The following is a 24,844-nucleotide window of genomic DNA, read 5'->3' as shown; positions in this document are numbered from 1 at the left end:
GGGATGGAACTTGTTGATGTTAGCGTGTAGTCTCTTCAGTGATTCTTTGCCGTGGGTCCATAGGAAGAAAATGTCGTCGATGTATCTGGTGTTGGAGGTCCTGTGCAGTGAAGAAGTTGTGCTCGAACTTGTGCATGAAAATGTTGGCGTATTGGGGTGCGAATTTGTTCCCCATGGCTGTTCCGTGTGTTTGGGTAAAGAACTGGTTGTCGAAGGTGAAGACATTGTGATCCAGGATGAAGCAGATGAGTTGTAGGATGGCGTCTGGAGATTGGCTCTTGTTGGTGTTGAGTACTGAGGCTGTCGCAGCGATGCAGTCATCGTGGGGGATACTGGTGTAGAGTGCCGAGACGTCCATCGTGGTGAGGGAGTGTTCCTGGTTCAACTGGTCCGTGGGTGCTGAGTTTTTGTAGGAAGTCTGTAGTGTCGCGACAGAAGCTGGGGGTTCCCTGTACGACGGATTTCAGGATGCCCTCGACGTATCCAGAGAGGTTCTCACACAGGGTTCTGTTGCCTGATACGATAGGACGTCCGGGTGTGTTGGCTTTGTGTATCTTTGGGAGGCAGTAGAAGTCTCCCATGTGGGGAGTACGTGGGATGAGAGCGCGTAGGATGCTTTGAAGGTCTGGATCGAAGGCCTTGATCAGTTTGTTGAGCTGGCAGGTGTGTTCTTTGGTCGGATCTGCGGGTAACCGTCTGTAGTTATCCTGGTTGTCCAGTTGTCAGTATGCGTCTTTGCAATAGTCCGTTCTGTTCTGTATGACGATGGCTCCTCCTTTGTCCGCTGGTTTGATGACTATGTTCGACGCTCTCAAGACCAACCGCAACATCGTGATAAAGGGCAGTTAGAAAGATTATCTGTAATCACCAGGCATTGTTCTCTGACTATATATGCTGTGCCTATATGCATCTCTTCACTTCACCTGACGAAGGAGCAAAGCTCCAAAAGCTTGTGATTTCAAATAAAGCTGTTGGACTATAACCAGGTGTTGTGCGACTCCTTACATTAGATTAAACTGGTTCCTGAAACAGTAGCAGAGCAGTGCTGACTCATCTGAGTAAGAAACAGTAGAAATACAGGGGCCTGTGAGTGCAACCGGCACACAGCGAGCAACTTGAGAGTTTGGTAAGTGTGGGAGTCCGGTGAATTGGGGAAGGAGGTTCTGCATTTCCTAACTTTTTCCGCAGAGCAGTGGCGGATCTGAGCAGCAGCAGACCGAGATCGGGGATAAAAGCAGCAGCAGGTCTGCAACAAGAGAAAATTGCAGTGACGTCACAGGTGAGGCAGGTAAGTGATTGGTAGTGAGGTCAGAGGCTGGGAATTCTGCGGCGAGTGGCTGACCTCCTGACTCCTCAAAGCCTTTCCCCCAGCTACAAGGCACAAGTCAGGAGTGTGATGGAATGCTCTCCACTTGCTTGGATGAGTGCAGTTCCAACAACACTCAAGAAGCTCGACACCATCCAAGATAAAGCAGCCCGCTTGATTTAGTCCCTAGCTGCTCAAACTCTCTCAGCAGAATCTTTTTCTTAGTCCTAACTGTGTCGTTGGCACCTACGTGGACCACGACAACTGGATCCTCCCCCTCCCACTCCAAGTTCTTCTCCAAAACGGAGGAGATGTCCTTAACTCTGGCACTGGGTAGGCAATAAAGCCTTCGGGAATCTCACTCTTGGCTGCAGAGAACCAGCATCTATCCCCATCCACCACCCTAAACATTCACTCCCTTCACCACCGACGCACAGTGGCTGCAGTGTGTACCATCCACAGGATGCACTGCAGCAACTCGCCAAGGCTTCTTCGACAGCACCTCCCAAACCCACGACCTCTACCACCTAGAAGGACAAGAGCAGCAGGCACATGGGAACAACACCACCTGCACATTCCCCTCCAAGTCACACACCATCCCGACTTGGAAATATATCGCCGTTCCTTCATCGTCGCTGGGTCAAAATCCTGGAACTCCCTTCCTAACAGCACTGTGGGAGAACAGTCACCACACGGACTGCAGCGGTTCAAGAAGGCGGCTCACCACCACCTTCTGAAGGGCAATTAGGGATGGGCAATAAATGCCGGCCTCGCCAGCGACGCCCACATCCCATGAACGAATAAAAAAAAACTGTGGGTTAAGTTTTAAATTAACATATAGCATATAACTAAATTTTAAAAACTAAACTTAATTTAATTAATCTAATAAATTAAACAAGGTAAATAATTTGATTAACACTAAATTAATTAATTAAATGAATAAATTGATGGGAGAACAGGAGATGTGTTGCTGCTGCAATATGTGGGAGCTTGTGGACATTTTTGTACAGGGCGACTACATCTGCAGTAAGTGTCTGCAGCTCGAGGAACTTTGGCTCCGAGTTGAAGAGCTGGAGTTCGAGCTGTGGATGTTGCGAGACATCAGGGAGGGAGAAAGCTACCTGGACCTTTTGCTCCAAGTGGCAGTCACACCCCTTAGATTAAATACTTTAGAATTGACACATGGTCAGGGACAGGAGGGTGTGACTGCGAGTGAGGCAGGTACAGGGATCCAGGAGATAATATTGCAGGAACCTCAGTCCCTGCGCTTTTCCAATAGATTTGAGGTTCTTGCATCCCTTGTGGACAATTGCGGGGATTGCGGGGTGGACGAGCAAACTGACAACAGCACCGTGATACAGGAAGCCGTTCAAGTGGGGGGAGTAAAAAGGAAGGTGGTTGTAGTAGGCAACAGTATAGTTAAGGGGATAGACGCTGTTCTCTGCAGCCAAGAGTGAGAGTCCCGAAGGCTGTGTTGCCTACCCGGTGCCAGAGTTAAGGACATCTCCACCGGGTTGGAGAAGAACTTGGAGTGGGAGGGGGAGGATCCAGTTGTCGTGGTCCACGTAGGTGCCAACGACACAGTTAGGACTAGGAAAAAGATTCTGCTGAGAGTGTTTGAGCAGCTAGGGACTAAATTACAAAGCAGAACCACAAAGGTAATAATCTCTGAATTATTACCTGAGCCATGAGCAAATTTGCATAGGGTCAATAGGATCAGGGAGATGAATGCATGGCTCCAAGATTGATGTGGAAGAAGTGGGTTTCGATTCATGGGGCACTGGCACCAGTACTGGGAAAGTAGAGAGCTGTTCCGTTGGGACGGACTACACTTGAACCGTGCCGGGACCAGTATTCTAGTGAATTTAAACTAAATAAGGTTGGGGGGGGGGGGGGGGGTTCCCGGTGGAGAGAAATCTAGAATGTTAAAGAGAAAAGACAAGGAAGCAGTGCAGGAAAGTGATTGGGGTAAGGATAACCAGATTGTGTCAGGAAGGGACAGAGCGTACAAACAAAAGAGTGCACTAACAAATAGGATCCGGGTAAGAAAAAAATGGTAATAAGACAAATAGGGCCATAATACAAAAAAATATTATGATGTCTAAAAATGTTAAGACAAATCTAAAGGCACTGTATCTGAATGCATGAAGCATTCGTAATAAGGTAGTCGAATTAACAGCTCAAATAGATGTAAACGGATACAATATAATTACAATTACCGAGACATGGCTGCAGGGTGACCAAGGCTGGAAGCTGAATATCCAAGGGTATTCAATATTTAGGAAGGACAAGCAAAAAGGAAAAGGAGGTGGGGTGGCGTTGCTAGTAAAGGATGAGATCAGAGTAATAGTGAGAAAGGATATTGGCTCAGAAAATCAAGATGTAGAATCAGTCTAGGTGGAGTTAAGAAGCACCAAAGGGCAGAAAACACTGGTGGGTATTGTCTATAGGTCTCCAAACAGTAGTGGTAATGTAGGGGATGGGATCAAACAGGAAATTAGAGATGCATATAACAAGGGTACTATAGTAATCATGGGTGTCTTTAATCAACATATCGACTGGCCAAACCAAATTAGCAATAATACTGTGGAGGAGGAATTCCTGGAGAGTGTACAAGATGGTTTTTTAGACCAGTACGCTGAGGAGCCAACTAGGGAACAGGCTATCCTAGATTGCGTATTGTGCAATGAGAAGGGGTTAATTAATAATCTTGTTGTGCAGGGTCCTTTAGGGAAGAGTGACCATAACATGATAGAATTCTTCATTAAGATGGAAAGTGAAGTTGTTCAATCCGAAATTAGGGTCCTAAATCTAAACAAAGGAAACTACGAAGGTATGAGGAGTCAGTTGGCCATGATAGATTGGGAAGCTTCATTAAAAGGCATGACGGTGGATAGACAATGACTAACATTTAAGGAACAAATGCATGAATTGCAAGTTATACATTCCTTTCTGGTGCAAAAACACAAAAGGAAAAGCAGCCCAACCGTGGCTAACAAAAGAAATTAAGGATAGTGTTAGATCCAAAGAGGAGTCATATAAATTTGCCAGAAAAAGTAACAAGCCTGAGGACTGGAAGCAGTTTAGAATTCAGCAAAAAAGGACCAAGAGATTGATTTAGAGGGGAAAAATAGAGTATGAGAGTAAACTTGCAAGGAACATAAAAGTGGACTGTAAAAGCTTCTACAAGTATGTAAAAAGAAAAAGATTAGTGAAGACAAATGTAGGTCCCTTACAGTCAGAAATGGGAGAATTTATAATGGGGAACAAGGAAATGGCAGAGCAAATAAACAAATACTTTGGTTCTGTCTTCACGGAAGAGGACACAAACAACTTCCCAGAAATGCTAGGGAACCAAGGGACTAGTGAGAAGGAGGAATTAAAGGAAATTAGTATTAGTAAAAAAATAGTGCTGGAGAAATTAATGAGACTGAAAGCTGATAAATCCCCAGAGCCTGATAAACTGCATTCCAGAATACTAAAGGAGGTAGCCATGGAAATAGTGGCTGCATTGGTTGTCATCTTCTATAGATTATGGAACAGTTCCTGCAGATTGGAGGATGGCAAATGTAACCCCACTATTTAAAAAAGGGAGAGAGAAAACAGGGAACGACAGACCAGTTAGCCTAACATCAGTAGTAGGGAAAATGCTAGAGTCTATTATAAAGGATGTGGTAACAGGACACTTAGAAAATATCAACGGGATTAGACAAAGTCAACATGTATTTGTGAAAGGGAAATAGTGTTTGACAAGCCTACTGGAGTTTTTTGAGGATGTAATTGGTAGAATAGATAAGGGAGAACCATAGCATGTGGTTCATTTGGATTTTCAGAAGGTCTTTGATAAAGTCCCACATAAGAGGTTAGTGTGCAAAATTAAAGCACATGGGATTGGCGGTAATATACTGGCATGGACTGAAAATTGATTAACAGACAGGAAACAGAGAGTAGGAATAAATGTGTCTTTTTCGGGGTGGCAGTTGGTGACTAGTGGGGTACTGCAGGGATCAGTGCTTGGGCCCCAGCTATTCACTATATATCAATGATTTGGATGAGGGAACCAAATGTAATATTTTCAAGTTTGCTGACGACACAAAACTAGGTGGGATCGTGAGTTGTGAAGAGGATGCAAAGAGGATTCAAGGCAATTTAGACAAGTTGAGTGAATGGGCAAATACATGGCAGATGCAGCATAACGTGGATAAATGTGAAGTTATCCACTTTGGAAGGAAAAACAGAAAGGCAGAGTATTATTTCAATGGTGATAGATTGGGAAATGTTGATGTACAAAGGGACCTGGATGTCCTTGTACACCAGTCACTGAAAGCAAACATGCAGGTGCAGTAAGCAGTTAGGAAGGCAAATGGTATGTTGGCCTTCATTGCAAGAGGATTTGAGTACAGGAGCAAGGATGTCTTACTGCAGTTATACAGGGCCTTAGTGAGACCACACCTGGAATATTGTGTGCAGTTTTGCTTTCCTTACCCAAGATATACTTGCTATAGAGGGAGTGCAGTGAAGGTTCACCAGACTGATACCTGGGATGGCAGGACTGTCGTATGAGGAGAGATTGGGTCAACTCAGCCTGTATTCTCTTGAGTTTAGAAGAATGAGAGGGGATCTCATTGAAACGTATAAAATTCCGACAGGGCTAGACAGACTGGATGCAGGGAGGATGTTTCCCCTGACTAGGAGGTCCAGAACGAGGGGTCACAGTCTCGGGATACGGGGTAGGACATTTAGGACTGAGATGAGGAGAAATTTCTTCACTCAGAGGGTGGTGAACCTGTGGAATTCTCTACCATAGGAGGCTGTGGAAGCCAAGTCACTGAATATATTTAAGAAGGAGCTAGATAGATTTCTTGACACAAAAGGCATCAAGGGGTATGGGGAGAGAGCGGGAATATGGTATTGAGATAGAGGATCAGCCATGATCATACTGAATGGCGGAGCAGGCTCGAAGGGCTGAATGGCCTACTCCTGCTCCTATTTTCTTTGTTTCCATACATACTGAGTGTTCCACTGTTCCTGACAGTGATGGATGGGGCTGCTGGTTCTATACTCCATAGGTCAAGAATGTTTGTTCATTTTGCATACCTACCCCACCTTTCAGTCATTAACTTCTCAAGAACCAATACAACAATTCTCAAACAGTACTGGGTTACAATGACTTTTTCTTGTGCTTGTTCTTTTAATTTTTCTTACTTTGTCTTTCGGTCTCTTTTTATTCTCTCTCACTTAATCCATTCTCTTTCATTCCTTCTCTTTATTTCTCTGTATCTCTAATTAACCTTATTTCTTTCTCTGCTCTTCGCTCTGGTTCTTTCTCTATCCTTTTCTTTCACTGGTCAAGGAGATAAGCCATTGGGACCGACTTTCATGAGGTCTCAGATGCGACATTGACATTGCTGCGCCATTATCCAATTGATGTTCCAGCAATTTACAATGAAGGGTGAGGTTAAAAAGTCCAATTAATATCGTTCACCTTGAGTTGTGCCATTCCGGCAATTTCTGGCCCCACGTGTTTCTTTTTATCGTCCATGCATTTCAGTGATCCCCTACATTCTCAGCATGGAGTTAGGGAATAACTGAAAAGTCAATAAAAAGGGAGAAGTAGAACAAAAGGAGAAAAGAGGCAAGCGATCAGAAGAGACTGAAAAGCAAAATGAAAAATTAGACAAAAGAAACCCAAAGAAAAATCAATTTTGAAAATAATTTTAAAAATGAAAGATTGTATTACACTGCATTCTCCAGCATTACACCGATTGTATTACACTGCATAATCAAAATATAAGAATCCAATAGATTACAGCAGAATTAACTACTTCAAAAAGGTTTATTCCACTTTGTTGCAAAGAGGCAATATTAGAAATTGAAGGACTACTAAATACATACAAATATAAAACTGACTTTCCGCAACATCAGCTCTTTATTATAATAGTCAAATTGATAAGAGTTTTTATAAATCAGCAAAATACAAATTGCTTCATTGTAATTTTATTCACATTCTATTGCAATAATTAAGCCAACTATTTTATTGGAATAGCTAATGCTTTTTAATGCACAGCCTAATTTTTGATCAAGGCTTTCTAATAATTACTATATACTGTAAGATATGAATAGTTATTTATTCTCTTTCAAACTCAAAGCTACTAAAAGCAACGTTTTAACCATAATCCAAGCTTACCATAGAATTCATCTCTATCTAATGTGAAAAAGGTCACTTCTGGTCTGTGATGTCATCTTGCTGTACAATCAGTTATGATGTAAATTTGCCTTTTGGCTTTTGTGAAAAATATTTTTTTGTTGTTGAAGGGGGAAGACTTTTTAAAAAAAAATCAAAAGGCATTTGTTCCCTCTGCCATGTAAAATCCACACCCAGGCTTTGCCCATGCTTTCACTCATGCACTCAATCTGATTGCTGGGGATGCATGAATGCAGGTTGGGACAATTTTCTCTCTAACTTTCCCTCTCTCTTCCTTGTTGGCAAGTATCTGATTTTCACTCAGCACCTGCTCACAGTGTAAGGGCCAATCCTACAAAGACATAGTGCAGAGGATCATGGATACTCACAATCATACTGGTATTAGCTACAACCAGGAATATTTTTAAATATCAGAGAGCAGAGAATACCATGAAAAAGTTAAAACAGAGTTGTACAGAATAATTTAGTTAACATGTTTTCACCAACATTAATCTTGATTGAGCCTGATCAAACAGACTACTTTACATACACGGGTTAACGACTATAGAGTCACCGTCAGCATTTCTGCTCTATTGTGAGATCATATCGCTCATTAGCAGAAGATTTTACTAAATCAAATATGCACTGGTTTGTATTATGCACACGATTCTTGATTTATAACTGCATATCTCAAGTATCAAAGGCACATACTGGAGTGCAGTGTTTTAACTGGAAGTGTCCAAGCTTTCTGTCTTCATGTGTCACAACAGATGTGTACAATAGAGGGACCAAATCTAAAGTTTAAATCCATATTCCCAAGTTGCTAATACTAACAGACCTTGGTGTTCGGATTTAGGATTTATCCGCTAATGGAGCGATGCTAAAAATGGTCCTTTTCAAGCCATCACAAAATTCAAACAGGATAAACCAGCAAATAAAAAAATAATGCCTGGACTTTGAGATGAAAGGTTAGTGTCTCACTCACTGTACCATCCAGTTCCCACCCCCCTTTTTCTCAATTACATGTTGTTCCTTGGAGACATTATCCACGTGTCTGCTGACAACACCCAACATCACTTCTCCTCCACCACATTTGACTTGATTACTACCTCTGTAACGTGATGATTGCATGTCCAACAGTAAGTCATTGATAAGCCAGAATGTCTTTCAATTGAACACCAAGACCGATACCATCCAACTTGGCTCCAGCCAAACGTGGATTCCATTCTGGCTGTTCGTTGAAGCTGGACTAGATAGTTCACAACCTCAGTGTCCCTAATTAACCCTGAGTTCAGAATCATAACTCATATATCATATCCTATCCATTGCAAAGATCTCTACTGCTGCCTCTGCAATATCGCCTGCCTCCATCTTTACCTCACCTTCACTGCTGTAAAGACTCTTATCTTCACTTTTATAACCTCCAGACTTGATTTCTCCAACTTCCTCCTTGCTAGATTCCTGAGATTTATCCTTCATAAAGTCCTTTCATGCAAAACTCTGCTCACCACATTGGTGTTCTTAATATGCATCAGAGACAATTACATACTTTTTTGGCATACAAAAAAAAAATCAGCCTGTTCTGAAGGCAACAGCAATACATTAGAAAATGATTTGTGGATGTAGCATGAAACAATGTGAATCTGAATGTTTTTTTAAAAACTTGAGCAATGTATCAATGCTTTTGATAATGGACATAATGCAAGCCAGATATTGTACCTTCTGGTGCAGGAACTGGTTTAATGTCAGTACTTCTTCCAGATGCTGCAAGGAAAGAATTGGAAAAGGAAACAAAGGGATAAAAGAAAAAAGGTTGAGTTTAAGGCACATAGACATCACCTTGAGAATAAAACTAAATGCTACACATGCAATACTGGTTTTAACAACTTCTCTTTTGGTAAGGTGAAAGGCAAGCAATCTGCCCGGCAAAAATACACAGAGCTCTGAAGTATATCGTACAACATAGTTGCATTAAACAAACAACAACTTGCATTTATATAGCGCCTTTAAAGTAGTGAAATGTTCGCAGGAACGTTATCAAACAAAATTTGACACCAAGCCACATAAGGAGATATTAGGACAGGTGACCAAAAGCTTGGTCAAAGAGGTATGTTTTAAGGAGCATCTTAAGGAGGAGAGAGGGGGGAGGAGGTCAAGAGGTTTAGGGTGAGAATTCCAGAGTTTAGGGCCTAGGCAGCTGAAGGCAAGGCCACCAATCATGGAGTGATTAAAATCAGGGATGCGCAAGAAGCCAGAATTGGAGGAGCGCAGAGATCTCGAAGGGTTGTAGGGCCAGAGGAGGTTACAGCGATAGCAAGGGACGAGGCCATGGAAGGATTTGAAAACAAGGATGAGAATTTTAAAATCAAGGTGCTACCGGACCGGGAGTCAATGCAGGTCTGCGAGCACAGGGGTGATGGGTGAATGGGACTTGGTGCGAGAGGCACCTGTTTTTTTTTTATTCGTTCACGGGATGTGGGCGTCGCTGGCGAGACCAGCATTTATTGCCCATCCCTAATTGCCCTCGAGAAGGTGGGCCGCCGCCTTGAACCGCTGCAGTCCGTGTGGTGACGGTTCTCCCACAGTGCTGTTAGGAAGGGAGTTCCAGGATTTTGACCCAGCGACAATGAAGGAACGGCGATATATTTCCAAGTCGGGATGGTGTGTGACTTGGAGGGGAACGTGCAGGTGGTGTTGTTCCCATGTGCCTGCTGCTCTTGTTCTTCTAGGTGGTAGAGGTCGCGGGTTTGGGAGGTGCTGTCGAAGAAGCCTTGGTGAGTTGCTGCAGTGCATCTCATAGATGGTACACACTGCAGCCACAGTGCGCCGGTGGTGAAGGGAGTGAATGTTTAGGGTGGTGGATGGAGTGCCAATCAAGCGGGCTGCTTTATCTTGGATGGTGTCGAGCTTCTTGAGTGTTGTTGGAGCTGCACTCATCCAAGCAAGTGGAGAGTATTCCATCACACTCCTGACTTGTGCCTTGTAGATGGTGGAAAGGCTTTGGGGAGTCAGGAGGTGAGTCACTCGCCGCAGAATACCCAGCCTCTGACCTGCTCTCGTAGCCACAGTATTTATATGGCTGGTCCAGTTAAGTTTCTGGTCAATGGTGACCCCCAGGATGTTGATGGTGGGGGATTCGGCGATGGTAATGCCGTTGAATGTCAAGGGGAGGTGGTTAGACTCTCTCTTGTTGGAGATGGTCATTGCCTGGCATTTATCTGGCGCGAATGTTACTTGCCACTTATCAGCCCAAGCCTGGATGTTGTCCAGGTCTTGCTGCATGCGGGCTCGGACTGCTTCATTATCTGAGGGGTTGCGAATGGAACTGAACACTGTGCAATCATCAGCGAACATCCCTATTTCTGACCTTATGATGGAGGGAAGGTCATTGATGAAGCAGCTGAAGATGGTTGGGCCTAGGACACTGCCCTGAGGAACTCCTGCAGCAATGTCCTGGGGCTGATATGATTGGCCTCCAACAACCACTACCATCTTCCTTTGTGCTAGGTATGACTCCAGCCACTGGAGAGTTTTCCCCCTGATTCCCATTGACTTCAATTTTACTAGGGCTCCTTGGTGCCACACTCGGTCAAATGCTGCCTTGATGTCAAGGGCAGTCACTCTCACCTCATCTCTGGAATTCAGCTCTTTTGTCCATGTTTGGACCAAGGCTGTAATGAGGTCTGGAGCCGAGTGGTCCTGGCGGAACCCAAACTGAGCACAATCATATTCTGGTTATTATGGTTATTATTTTCTGCTCCCCCAAACTAAGGGGCAAGAATATTAGTAGCACATTTGGATCCAAAGGTTACAACACATACCTGCACTGGGTTGTAAGTCAAATCAGGAGGACCAGCTAATCTTTACACTTTAGCATATCCTCTGACTCACTGTAAGCAATGCCATGGAAGATCTGCTAGTATCATAAACAAAGACAGGCGAGCAATATTCCAGTTTACCTCATTATACCAAGTATCTAACATATATAATGTATGTATGTTAGTGCTCCCTTCAGTAAATTCACCAGGAATCCCATGGACTACCACCAGTACGTACCCATTGCTAGGCTAGTTCCTTTGATATTTCCCAGTGTGAATTTATGCCAGCTTCTATCCCTCCATCCCAGTATTAATCCTTCCTCAATTCCGGGCACACTACACTCCAAGATCATAACCTCCAGCGACCATTCTGCTTGTCCCCATGTTAAAGTTGCCATATGTTGATTAACTGACTCATGCAGAGTTCCAGTCTGCACGCACTCAACAGGAACAGAAATGTTATGGCAATGTAGTGATTCCTGATAATAACCCACAGGTCGATGTGGTTCAGCAGTCATAAACAAAATGCCACAAATGGAAGAAAGATGTTCTATTTATATTCAGACAAGATAAAGAAAGATCAACGTAGATGACGAAGGCCAATTGGCCCATCTGCATTCTTCCATCCACAAAGACCCTATGCTTCCACCATCCCATTGTCATTTCTTAAATTACACCAAGGCTTTCACCTCCATTACTCTACCTAGAAATCCCATCAAAGGTAACTAAGAAAATAAAAGGTCTTTTGCTTCCAGGCCTCAGAGAGTAAAATCTCAATTAATCTCCTACAAAGGCACACTGTCAAGGCCTTTATACATTGATCCAATATACAACAGGAAAAGTTCCTTAAAACTGCCAATAACTTTATTAAAGAAGTTCCAGAATTTAAGACAATAAATAGTGATACTAATGAGGAGCAGGAAGTTCAATTCAAATAAAACAGAAGTTGTTAGTGGCTTAGACAGGTCAGTTTTCTTAATAACTGCCTTTGTATTTTTGTCAACATTATCTTAATTGGATAAGTCCTGTGATACCATTATCTATAAATACAAAGAATGTATAGGAAATGAAGGAATGACAGTGGCCATTAGCCACCGCATTGAAGAGTAAACCCATAATCTTTTGAGAGTTTCATCCAAAGATAAGACATAGGATTTGTTTACTAAAGGTTGGTCCAAAGAAGGCTTTATAAACATAACAAAAAGAAATGGAATTGAAAAAAATTCAACTGATAGAAAACCTGCATTAAGAGTGCTCACAACAATAAATCAGATTTACTGGTGACTCTAATATATGTACAAAAGTCGTCTTTTGGAGACATTGAGTAGAATTTATGAAATATGAGCAGAAATATACATGTGCCATTGATCTAGATGTCTAATCATTTCCAAAATTCATGGATGTATTTGTGAACTACAAACTCATGCCAGTCTGCAAGGCCTCTGCTCTTTAGTTGCTGTTAATCAATAAATATTAATCAGAGACTAGTATCTGTATAATGCAATGCTCAGCCAGCTACTCAGACACGAGTAATACTACCAATACTCAACCAAGGAGAGGTCCACTTACCTGGATGCTTACATCACATACGATAAACCGAACATGGCAGAGTGAGAGCTCCACGACGCCACTGGTAACTAGAGCTTGCAGCTGCATGCAGACTTAATCCAGGCTTTTCCAATGCTAAATCCACAGAGTGTCACAGGGTCTTGTGAAATCCTGTGCAGCCGTTACTCACCTAATTTTTCCATTAAATTCTGTAAGTTTGTATTAGTGTGTGTGTATATATATATATATAAATATATATACACACACACTATATATATATATATATATATCTCAATATATTAAAACCAATGTGTCTGTACTTGCAGACATTAAATTTTGTCACATATACAAATATAATATCGTGTGCTTCTGAACTGGAGCCAGAAACTGACAAGAATATTCCAATTTGCGAAGTTCCCTACCAAAACAATTAAACTCTGAAAGGCCTGAAGGTCTGTTTAGTTAACAGTTGGACTTTATGTACTTAGAGACACAGCTTCACCTTTCTAGCAGAATAATACATGTGCATTGCATAATATAACACTTCTGTCCTTATAAAACAGCCTATCATATAATTTACTGCAAGCCAAGCCAGATGAGATCTTCTCCCGCCTATTAATATATTAAAAGTATTGAGTTTAGCATGCACTTCCTAGAAGTGTAACACTTACTTTCTGTAACATTTTCCCTTCAAATTTTGGCCAAAAATAAAACAGGAGCAATTCAGGATTAAAAAGGTAAAAAAACATACAAATCAAAGGTAAAGAATGGGGCTGGAAAACGATTAATGACAAACCATCACAGATTTATGAAAACAATTGATCCTGAACTTAAGTCAGGAAAACCCACCAAAAAATAAACCAATAAAATAACTTCTTGAAAAGAAAAATTCTTAGTAACTGAAATCACAAATTTCTAAAGTAAAGCTTGTACCATATGACAAAAAACTACATATTTTTCAATAATAACATTAAATGAACTAAAAAAATGACTTTTTGTGTATTTGAATATATTCATTAATGTTTTTACTTGAAGCCTCACCCTCACTCCAAAGCCTGGCTTTGGACTTGATACTTTTGCCCAGAACTATCAATCGATTAACTGAAGGGAGATCCCAAAGTCTGAACATAAGCAGCAAACCCAATTTTCCAGGATGCATCAGTAGGGTTTTGTCAGCTCTACCAAAATAATGTTTCTCTTCCACCTCTACCGGTATGTGTGTGTTTGATTGTTTTTCCAAATTATTTGAAGGAAAAACTAGGGGACACATGTCAAAAGGTTTATTCAGGCAAATTTAATGATTTTATTTTTAAAATAGAATGCATGAATGAGAGCGAAAGAGTGAGCGAGACAGTGAAAAAAATCAAATTTTACTAAAATATGCATGTGTTTATTTACTGGTCCAGACAGGCAGAAGCATAGATATAGAACGGAATCTTTACATTTATTTATTTATGTAGCTACTTATTTAACAAAGGAAAACAGAATTTAGTTACCAGGAACAAATTTAAAAACACGATTCCATGACTGCAAAGATCTCTTACAAACAACTGATGCCAGACCTGGACCTTCTCCCCAATGCTGACAGAACCTGGGAATCCATCAGTGAGTTAAATCCTACATTTCACCCAAGTTCACCTGTCCATAGTGCTGCCAAACCAAAGGAGGCCCCATGCTGCTAAACTCCAGCACCTACTGTAGTGCTACTAAATCCCAGCACACCCATCCAGTAATGCCAAACCCACACCCTAAATTGATGGAACAATGTCTGTTTTTGAAATCCTAAATGGCTTCTTACTCATATGACATGGACAAATTAATTATTTAGGTGGCTGTGGTGCTTTAGCCTCTGACCAAATTTCTTTACAAATCCTCTCGGTGGAGAAGTGCATCTCTCCTCCACTCCCGCACCCCACCCTCCATCCAACTCACCGTGATCAATAGTGCAGGAAATCTGCTAGTTTAGAAATAAAAAGATACACAAAAGATGTGACTTTTGCACCAGAATTTGTTGTACTTCATTTCATTGAACATTATTCACAAAACTGTGCTTGGTCATCAAGAGAAGTGAGAGATAGTATAAAACTAAAAGAAAGGGCTTATACAAAGGCAAGGAACAGTAGAGGTCCCGCAGACTGGGAGAGATTTAAATTACAGCAAAGAATCATAGAATGGTGACAGCATGGAAGGAGGCCATTCGGCCTGTCGAGTCCGTGCCAGCTCTCTGCAAGAGCAATCCAGCTAGTCCCACTCCCCCACTCTTTCCCCATAGCCCTGCAAATTTTTTGCCTTCAAGTACTTATCCAATTCTCTTTTGAAAGCCACGATTGAATCTGCCTCCACCACCCCCTCAGGCAGTGCATTCCAGATCATAACCACTCGCTGTGCAAAAAAGTTTTCCCTCATGTCACCTTTGGTCCTCTTGCCAATCACCTTAAATCTATGTCCTCTGGTTCTTAACCCTTCCGCCAATGGGAACAGTTTCTCTGTATTTACTCTGTCTAGAACCTTCATGATTTTGAATATCTCTATCAAATCTGCTCTCAACCTTCTCTGCTCTGAGAACAACCCCAGCTTCTCCAGTCTATCCATGTAACTGAAGTCCTTCATCCCAGGAACCATTCTAGTAAACCTCTTCTGCACCTTCTCTAAGACCGTCACAACCTTCCTAAAGTGCGGTGCCCAGAATTGGACACAATACTCCAGTTGTGGTCAAACTAGTGTTTCATAATGGTTCATCATGACTTCCTTGCTTTTGTACTTTATGCCTCTATTTATAAAGCCCAGGGTCCTGTATGCTTTTTTAAAACGCTTCCTCAACCTGCCCTGCCAACTTCTAAGATTTGTGCACATAAATCCCCAGATCTCTCTGTTCCTAAACCCCTTTCAGAATTGTACCATTTAGTTTATATTGCCTCTCCTCATTCTTTCTACCAAAATGTATCACTTTGCACTTTTCTAAGTTAAATTTCATATGCCACATGTCAGCCTATTCCACCAGCCTGTCTATGTCCTCTTGAGGTCTATCACTATCCTCCTCACTGTTCACTACACTTCCAAGTTTTGTTTCATCTGCAAATTTTGAAATTGTGCCCTGTACGCCCAAGTCCAAGTCATTAATATATATCAAAAAAAGCAGTGGTTCTAGTACTGACACCTGGGGAACACCACTGTACACCTCCCTCCAGTCTGAAAAACAACCATTCACCATTACTCTCTATTTCCTGTCATTTAGCCAATTTTGTATCTATGCTGCCACTGCCCCTTTTATTCTATGGGCTTCAACTTGATGACAAGCCTATTACGTGGCACTTTATCAAACACCTTTTGGAAGTCCATATACACCAGATCAACTGCATTGCCCTTATTGGCCCTCTCTGTTACCTCATCAAAAAACTCAATCAAGTTAGTTGAACATGATTTGCCTTTAACAAATCCATGCTGGCTTTCCTTAATTAATCCACACTTGTCCAAGTGATGGTTAATTTTGACCCGGATTATCGTTTCTAAAAGTTTCCACACCACTGAGGTTAAATTGATTGGCCTGTAGTTGCTGGGTTTGTCCTTGCACCCTTTTTTGAATAACGGTGTAACATTTGCAATTGTCCAACCCTCTGGCACCACCCCCCGTATCCAAGGATGATCCTTCTGATTTGTCACAGTTTGTTAATTCATTCATCTAATAGCCCCTAAAAGGAATACAAAGTACAGAGGAGATTAAAAAAGGATTAAGAGGGGCAAAGAGAGAGTTTTTGAATAGATTAGCAGCTAACATAAAAGGGAACCCAAAAGTCTTTTGTAAATATATTAATAGTAAAAGGGTAGTCAAAGGAAGGGGGAGGGGCGATTGAGGACAAAAACGATCTTCTTTTGGAGGCAGAGGGCACAGCTGAGGTACTAAATGAATACCTTGCATTTGTCTTCACTAAAGAGGATACTGCCAATGTAGCAGTAAAGGAGGAGGTAGAAGCAACATTGGATAGGATAAAAATAGATAATGAGGAGGTACTTAAAAGATTGGCAGTACTCAAAGTAGAAAAGTCACCCGGTCCAGATGGGATACATCCTAGGTTACTGAGGGAAGGGTAGAAATTGTGGAGGCTCTGGCCACAATCTTCCAATCCTGCTTAGATATGGGGGCAGTGCCAGAGGACTGGAGGATTGCAAATGTTACACCCCTGTTCAAAAAAGGGGAGAGGAATAAAACCAGCAATTATAGGCCAGTCAGCCTAACGTCGGTGATGGGGAAACATTTAGAGACAATAATCCAGGATAAAATTAATTGGCACTTGGAAAAGTATGGACTAATAAATGAAAGTCAGCAAGGATTTCCTAAAGAAAAATTGATTGAGTTCTTTGATGAAGTAACGGGGAGGATCGATGAGGGTAGTGCGGTTGATGTTGTGTATGTGGACTTTCAAAAGGCATTTGATAAAGTACCACATAATAGACTTCTAAGCAAAATTAAAGCCCTTGGGATTAAAGGGACAGTGGCAGCATGAATTCAAAATTGGCTAAGGGGCAGAAAGCAGAAAGCAGTGGTGAACAGTTGTTTTTCGGACTGAAGGGAAGTATACAGTGGTGTTCCTCAAGGGTTGGTATTAGGACCATTGCTCTTTTTGATATATATTAATGACCTGGACTTGGGTATACAGGGTATAATTTGAAAGCTTGCATATGGTACAAAACTCAGGATTGTAGTAAACAATGTGGAGGATAGTAACAGACTTCAGGAGGATATGACATGCATAGACAGCTGGGATCAAGTGGATCCCTTGAAGAGTATAGAGATTGCCGGAGTAGAGTTAAGAGAGAAATCAGGAGGGCAAAAAGGGGACATGAGATTGCTTTGGCAGATAAGGCAAAGGAGAATCCAAAGAGCTTCTACAAATACATAAAGGGCAAAAGGGTAACTAGGGAGAGAGTAGGGCCTCTTAAGGATCAACAAGGTCATCTATATGCGGAACCACAAGAGATGGGTGAAATCCTAAATGAATATTTCACATCGGTATTTACAGTTGAGAAAGGCATGGATGTTAGAGAACTTGGGGAAATAAATAGTGATGTCTTGAGGAGTGTACATATTACAGAGAGGGAGGTGCTGGAAGTCTTAACGCGCATCAAGGTAGATAAATCTCCGGGACCTGATGAAATGTATCCCAGGATGTTATGGGAGGTTAGGGAGGAAATTGCGGGTCCCCTAGCAGAGATATTTGAATCATCGACAGCTACAGGTGAGGTGCCTGAAGATTGGAGGGTAGCAAATGTTGTGCCTTTGTTTAAGAAGGGCGGCAGGGAAAAGCCTGGGAACTACAGACCGGTGAGCCTGACATCTGTAGTGGGTAAGTTGTTAGAGGGTATTCTGAGAGACAGGATCTACAGGCATTTGGAGAGGCAGGGACTGATTAGGAACAGTCAGCATGGTTTTGTGAGAGGAAAATCATGTCTCACGAATTTGATTGAGTTTTTTGAAGGGGTAACCAAGAAGATAGATGAGGGCTGTGCACTAGACGTGGTCTACATGGACTTTAGCAAAGCCTTTGACAAGGTACCGCATGGTAGGTTGTTACATAAGGTTAAATCTCACGGGATCCAAGGTGAGGTAGCCAATTGAATACAAAATTGGATTGACGACAGAAGACAGAGGGTGGTTGTGGAGGGTTGTTTTTCAAACTGGAGGCCTGTGACCAGCGGTGTGCCTCAGGGATCGGTGCTGGGTCCGCTGTTATTTGTTATTTATATTAATCATTTGGATGAGAATTTAGGAGGCATGGTTAGTAAGTTTGCAGATGACACCAAGATTGGTGGCATTGTGGACAGTGAAGAAGGTTATCTAGGATTGCAACGGGATCTTGATAAATTGGGCCAGTGGGCCGATGAATGGCAGATGGAGTTTACTTTAGATAAATGTGAGGTTATGCATTTCGGTAGATCGAATCGGGCCAAGACCTACTCCGTTAATGGTAGGGCGTTGGGGAGAGTTATAGAACAAAGAGATCTAGGAGTACAGGTTCATAGCTCCTTGAAAGTGGAGTCACAGGTGGATAGGGTGGTGAAGAAGGCATTCAGCATGCTTGGTTTCATTGGTCAGAACATTGAATACAGGAGTTGGGATGTCTTGTTGAAGTTGTACAAGACATTAGTAAAGCCACACTTGGAATACTGTGTACAGTTCTGGTCACCCTATTATAGAAAGGATATTATTAAACTAGAAAGAGTGCAGAAAAGATTTACTAGGATGCTACTGGGACTTGGTGGTTTGACTTATAGGGAGAGGTTGGATAGACTGAGACTTTTTTCCCTGAAGAGTAGGAAGTTTAGGGGTGATCTTATAGAAGTCTATAAAATAATGAGGGGCATAGATAAGGTAGATAGTCAAAATCTTTTCCCAAAGGTAGGGGAGTCTATAATGAGGGGGCATAGATTTAAGGTGAGAGGGGAGAGATACAAAAAGGTCCAGAGGGGCAAGTTTTTCACTCAAAGGGTGGTGAGTGTTTGGAACGAGCTGCCAGAGGCAGTAGTAGAGGCGGGTACAATTTTGTCTTTTAAAAAGCATTTGGACAGTTACATGGGTAAGATGGGTATAGAGGGATATGGGCCAAGTGCAGGCAATTGGGACTAGCTTAGTGGTATAAACTGGGCGACATGGACATGTTGGGCCGAAGGGCCTGTTTCCACGTTGTAAACTTCTATGATTCTATAGACAGAGTGGTGAAATGGGCAGACACATGGCAGATCAAATTTAATGCAGAGAAGTGTGAAGTGATACATTTTGGTAGGAAGAATGAGGAGAGACAATCTAAACGAAATGGTACAATTTTAAAGGGGGTACAGGAACAGAGAGCCCTGGGGGTGTATTTATACACAAACCTTTGAAAGTGGCAGGACAATTTGAGAAGGTTGTTAAAAAAGCATATGGGATCCTGGGCTTTATTAATAGAGGCATCGAGTACAAAAGCAAGGAAGTTATGCTAAACCTTTACAAAACACTGGTTAGGCCTCAGCTGGAGTACTGTTTTCAATTCTGGGCACCACACTTTAGGAAGGATGTCAAGCCTTGGAGAGGGTGCAGAAGAGATTTACGAGAATAGTATCAGGGATGAGGAACTTCAGTTACGTGGAGAGACTGGAGAAGCTGGGATTCTTCTCCTTAGAGCAGAGAAGGTTAAGAGATTTGATAGGGGTGTTCAAAATCATGAACGGTTTTGATAGAGTAAATAAGGAGGAACTGTTTCCAGTGACAGAAGGGTCGATAACCAAATGACACAGATTTAAGGTAATTGGAAAAAGAACCAGAGGCGACAAGAGGAAAAGATTTTTTATGCAGAGAGTTGTTATGATCTGGAACGGTGGTAGAATCAGATTCAATAATAACTTTCAAAAGGGAATTGGTAAATACTTGATGGGAAAAAAATTACAGGGCTATGGGGAAAGAGCAGGAGAGTGAGACTAATTGGATAGCTCTTTCAAAGAGCCGGCACAAGCATGATGGGCCAAATAGTATCATAGCCTCCTGCTGTGCTGAAACCTAAGTAGTAGGAGCTGCAATAAGGGAATACGAGAAAAAACTTGGGGGATATCAAGACACTAAAGGTTTTTACAAGTATATGAAGAAAAAGACGGTGGCTAAGCTTAACCTGGGTCCTTTAAAGACAGGCGCAGGTGATGTTATAATTGAAAATCAGGAAATGGCAGACTTGCTCAATACTTACTTACTATCAGTCTTCACAGTCGAGGTTGAGGATGAAGTACCAGAGATATGAGGAAAAATAAAATCAAAGGGAGGAACTTATTAGCTTTAATATGAGTAAAAAAAGGATAATGAAGAAAATAATGAGACTAAAGATAGACAAATCGCCAGGACCTGATGGTTTCCACCCGAGGGTATTAAAAGAAGTAGATGAGGAAATTGTCGATGTTCTCATCATGATCTTCCAAAACTCTCTTGATTCAGGAATTGTCGCCTTGGATTGGAAAATTGTCAATGTCATTCCATTATTTAAGAAGGGTAGGAGAGATAAAGTAAGAAATTATAGGCCTATTAGTTTAATGTCTGTGTGGGGAAGTTACTAGAATCTGTTATTAGGGACAGAGTGACTGAGTACTTGGACAAATATGAACTGATCAGAGAGAGCCTGCATGGATTTGTAAAGGGTAAGTCATGTCTAACAAATGTAGTTTAATTTTTGAGGAGGTAACAAATATGGTAGATAAAGGAGTGCCTATGGATGTTATTTATATGGACTTCCAGAAAGCTTTCGATAAGGTTTCATATCAGAGACATAAGAACATAAGAACATAAGAAATTGGAGCAGGAGTAGGCCAATCAGCCCCTCGAGCCTGCTCCGCCATTCAATAAGATCATGGCTGATCTGATCCCAACCACAAATCTAAAGAACACAAGAAGTCGGAGCAGGACCCGGCCACACAGCCCCTGGGCCCTCTCCGCCACCCACAGGGCATTGACCGATCCGAACTCAGCTTCATGTCCAATTTCCTGCCCGCTCCCCATAACCCCTAATTCCCTTTACTTCTAGGAAACTGTCTATTTCTGTTTTAAATTTATCTAATGATGTAGCTTCCACAGCTTCCTGGGGCAGCAAATTCCACAGACCTACCACCCTCTGAGTGAAGAAGTTTCTCCTCATCTCAATTTTGAAAGAGCAGCCCCTTATTCTAAGATTATGCCCCCTAGTTCTAGTTTCACCCATCTTTGGGAACATCCTTACTGCATCCACCCGATCAAGACCCTTCACAATCTTATATGTTTCAATAAGATCGCCTCTCATTCTTCTGAACTCCAATGAGTAGAGTCCCAATCTACTCAACCTCTCCTCATATGTCCGCCCCCTCATCCCCGGGATTAACCGAGTGAACCTTCTTTGTACTGCCTCGAGAGCAAGTATGTCTTTTCTTAAGTATGGAGACCAAAACTGTATGCAGTATTCCAGGTGCGGTCTCACCAATACCTTATATAACTGCAGCAATACCTCCTTGTTTTTATATTCTATCCCCCTAGCAATAAAAGCCAACATTCCGTTGGCTTTCTTGATCACCTGCTGCACCTGCATACCAACTTTTTGATTATCTTGCACTAGGACCCCCAGATCCCTTTGTACTGCAGTACTTTCCAGTCTCTCGCCATTAAGAAAATAACTTGCTCTCTGATTTTTCCTGCCAAAGTGCATAACCTCACATTTTCCAATATTATATTGCATCTGCCAAATCTCCGCCCACTCACCCAGCCTGTCTATATCCCCTTGCAGGTTTTTTATGTCCTCCTCACTCTCTACTTTCCCTCCCATCTTTGTATCATCTGCAAATTTTGATATGTTGCACTCGGTCCCCTCCTCCAAATCGTTAATATAGATTGTAAAGAGTTGGGGACCCAGCACCGACCCCTGTGGAACACCACTGGTTACTGGTTGCCAGTCCGAAAATGAACCATTTATCCCAACTCTCTGCTTCCTGTTCGATAACCAATCCTCCACCCATGCCAGAATATTACCCCCAATCCCATGATTTTTTATCTTAAGTAATAATCTTTTATGTGGCACCTTGTCGAATGCCTTCTGGAAGTCTAAATACACTATGTCCACTGGTTCCCCTTTATCCACCCTATACGTTATATCCTCGAAGAACTCAAGCAAATTTGTCAGACATGACTTCCCCTTCATAAAGCCATGCTGACTTTGTCCTATTAAATTATGCTTATCTAAATGTTCCGTTACTGTCTCCTTAATAATAGACTCCAAAATTTTACCCACCACAGATGTTAAGCTAACTGGCCTATAATTTCCAGCCTTCTGCCTACTACCCTTTTTAAATAACGGTGTTACATTAGCAGTTTTCCAATCTGCCGGGACCGGTTAACAAAGAATGAGAGCTCATGGAATTGGAGACAACCTGTTGTTAATGGGTAGGGAATTGGTTAGTTAAGATGGCTAAAGGAGTTTTTTGCAAACTTTTCACCTCATTTTATTGCAACATTTAAACCAGATTCCTCTGGTGGGGGAGGAAAGAACAAGGAGGCATAACCTTAAAATTAGAACTAGGCCATTCAGGAGTAATGTCAGAAAGCACTTCTTCACACAAAGGGTAGTGGAAATCTGGAACTCCCTCCACCAAAAAGCTGTTGAGGCTAGGTCAATTGAAAATTTCAAAACCGAGATTGATAGATTTTTGTTAGGCAAGGGTATTAAGGGTTACGGAAACAAGGCAGGTAGATGGAGTTGAGGTACAGATCAGCCATGATCTAACTGAATGGCAGAACAGGCTTGAGGGGCTGAATGGCCTTCTCCTGTTCCTTTGTTACTTTCCTATGTTCCATTGATTAGTTGTTATCTGAAGCAATTTTTTTCCCCCACTGACAAGGTGGTGAAAGTGCCGGGTTAATGGGTCCAAGAGAAGGCCATATCTATGACTTTACACACCCCTGTGAAAAGCTGTAACATGGTGCCCATAATGGAAGGCAATGACTTCAGCAAAATGACATTTCATTCACAAGTTAATGCTGCATTTTTAGAACATTTGAAATACACAAGTGGATTGGATCACTTTTACATGAAAGTGAAACTTTAAACATAGCTGTTGGCCTTACTAGAACTTTAATATAGTGAATGGTTATAGGTGCAAGCAGATTATTGTTCTAAACAGCTTAATTTGAACCAGCTTTTAAATGTTTTAATATTGTGATTACATTACTGCAAAGGCTTCTTACTTTGGAATGCTTTAAACAAGGACATAGTCACATAAGTTAGCATCTGTGACAATTGATGTGTATGCCAAATTTTATATTATCCTTTGTCTTAATTGAAGAATATGCAATAATGTTAGTCTGCATCACTGCAAGTCTTTCTACATTCTTTAAAGCTAGATTATTATAGGAACCTGGTTAATTTTTTTGTACTCAACTTGAGTCTATAAAATTATATGTAACAAATGGCTGCGGAAATACTAATACTAATGAACTGTGCACTCTCATAAATCTAAGAGAATTTCTTTGGCAACCAATGTTTGCATGCCCAATTATTCGAGGATCTTCGGCAAGCTACTACAAAGTCATCCTTGGCTCGCTTTCTATACAAAATTAAATGTCACAATTAACTCCTCTGAAGGAAGGAAAAATTGGTTCTCAATTAATTTGATTTATGAATGTCAATTTTGTCTGGTACAGAACAACAGCTGTTTGAGATAAACATTTTTGCTTTGTGCTGTTAACTACAACCTGTGGGAAATTTCTAGAATTTTGATCATCTTAGATCACTTCTACAGCAGCTCCATTACACGGACAAAAGTAAGCTTCACGTTTAAATTTTGTGCGTCTGTGAGCTACCATTGTAAAGAATAGGATGCTAAATAAAGATTGACTTTGATGTCAAGTTTGAAAAGCTATACAGAAGGATAACCTTGAAAATCAAAACTTATTGTTGGGAAAATTCTGTGAGGGAAAATGAATTCCTGAATATGTCATTTGCAAAATTTATGACATCAAGCAAAATTTTCATCTAGAAAGAATCTAATAGGTTTCCCTTTATTTTAAACATAATTTTCTTAGAATGCAAGTGAACTTTGTACTATGCTACCAAATATTAACTCTTTATAGCAGTATTTCTGTACCAAAATGAATCTATAAAAAGGGCAATTTCAGTTTATTAGAAAACAGTGTCAATTAAGCTGAATGTTTCTTTAAAATTATCTCACTCTACATAAAATTACAAACATTTCTCTTTATGTATTAACACTACCAATGTAACAAATCTTTCTACCAGCTACATTTAGAGCTCTATTCTTTTATTTAAGAGGGAATTTGATAAACGCTTGCAGAAGAAAAATATTGACGGGTACGGGGAAAGTGTGAGGAGATGGGATTAGAGTAGATAGTTCTCATCTGCAGCTGGCACCAGAACAGCCATGATGGATCACATGGCCTGCCTGTGTGCTGAAATGTCTGATTTATTTTCATTATCTTTACTAATCCTTCATTTA

General features: G+C 41.4%; 1 protein-coding gene across 12 annotated transcripts in view; it reads right to left on the bottom strand.

The window, feature by feature from the left end:
* LOC137323874 (microtubule-associated protein 2-like) overlaps window positions 1-24,844 on the bottom strand; it is a 329,190-nt gene that overhangs the window by 69,867 nt on the left and 234,479 nt on the right. For 10 of the 12 annotated variants that reach the window (XR_010963461.1, XM_067987893.1, XM_067987900.1 and 7 more), the window contains one exon: window positions 9,210-9,254. The exons of the other annotated variants lie outside the window; for them this stretch is intronic. Coding sequence is in view for 9 of the 10 variants with exons in the window: in XM_067987893.1 (XP_067843994.1) it covers window positions 9,210-9,254 (45 nt within the window). In the remaining variant the exon portion in view is untranslated. The remainder of the gene's footprint in view (window positions 1-9,209; window positions 9,255-24,844) is intronic. 12 annotated transcript variants of the gene reach the window in all.

This window comes from Heptranchias perlo, chromosome 7 (assembly GCF_035084215.1).
Source record: "Heptranchias perlo isolate sHepPer1 chromosome 7, sHepPer1.hap1, whole genome shotgun sequence".
In the NCBI taxonomy this organism is placed as follows: Eukaryota; Metazoa; Chordata; class Chondrichthyes; order Hexanchiformes; family Hexanchidae; genus Heptranchias; species Heptranchias perlo.
This window is presented reverse-complemented; position numbering and strand designations above follow the sequence as displayed.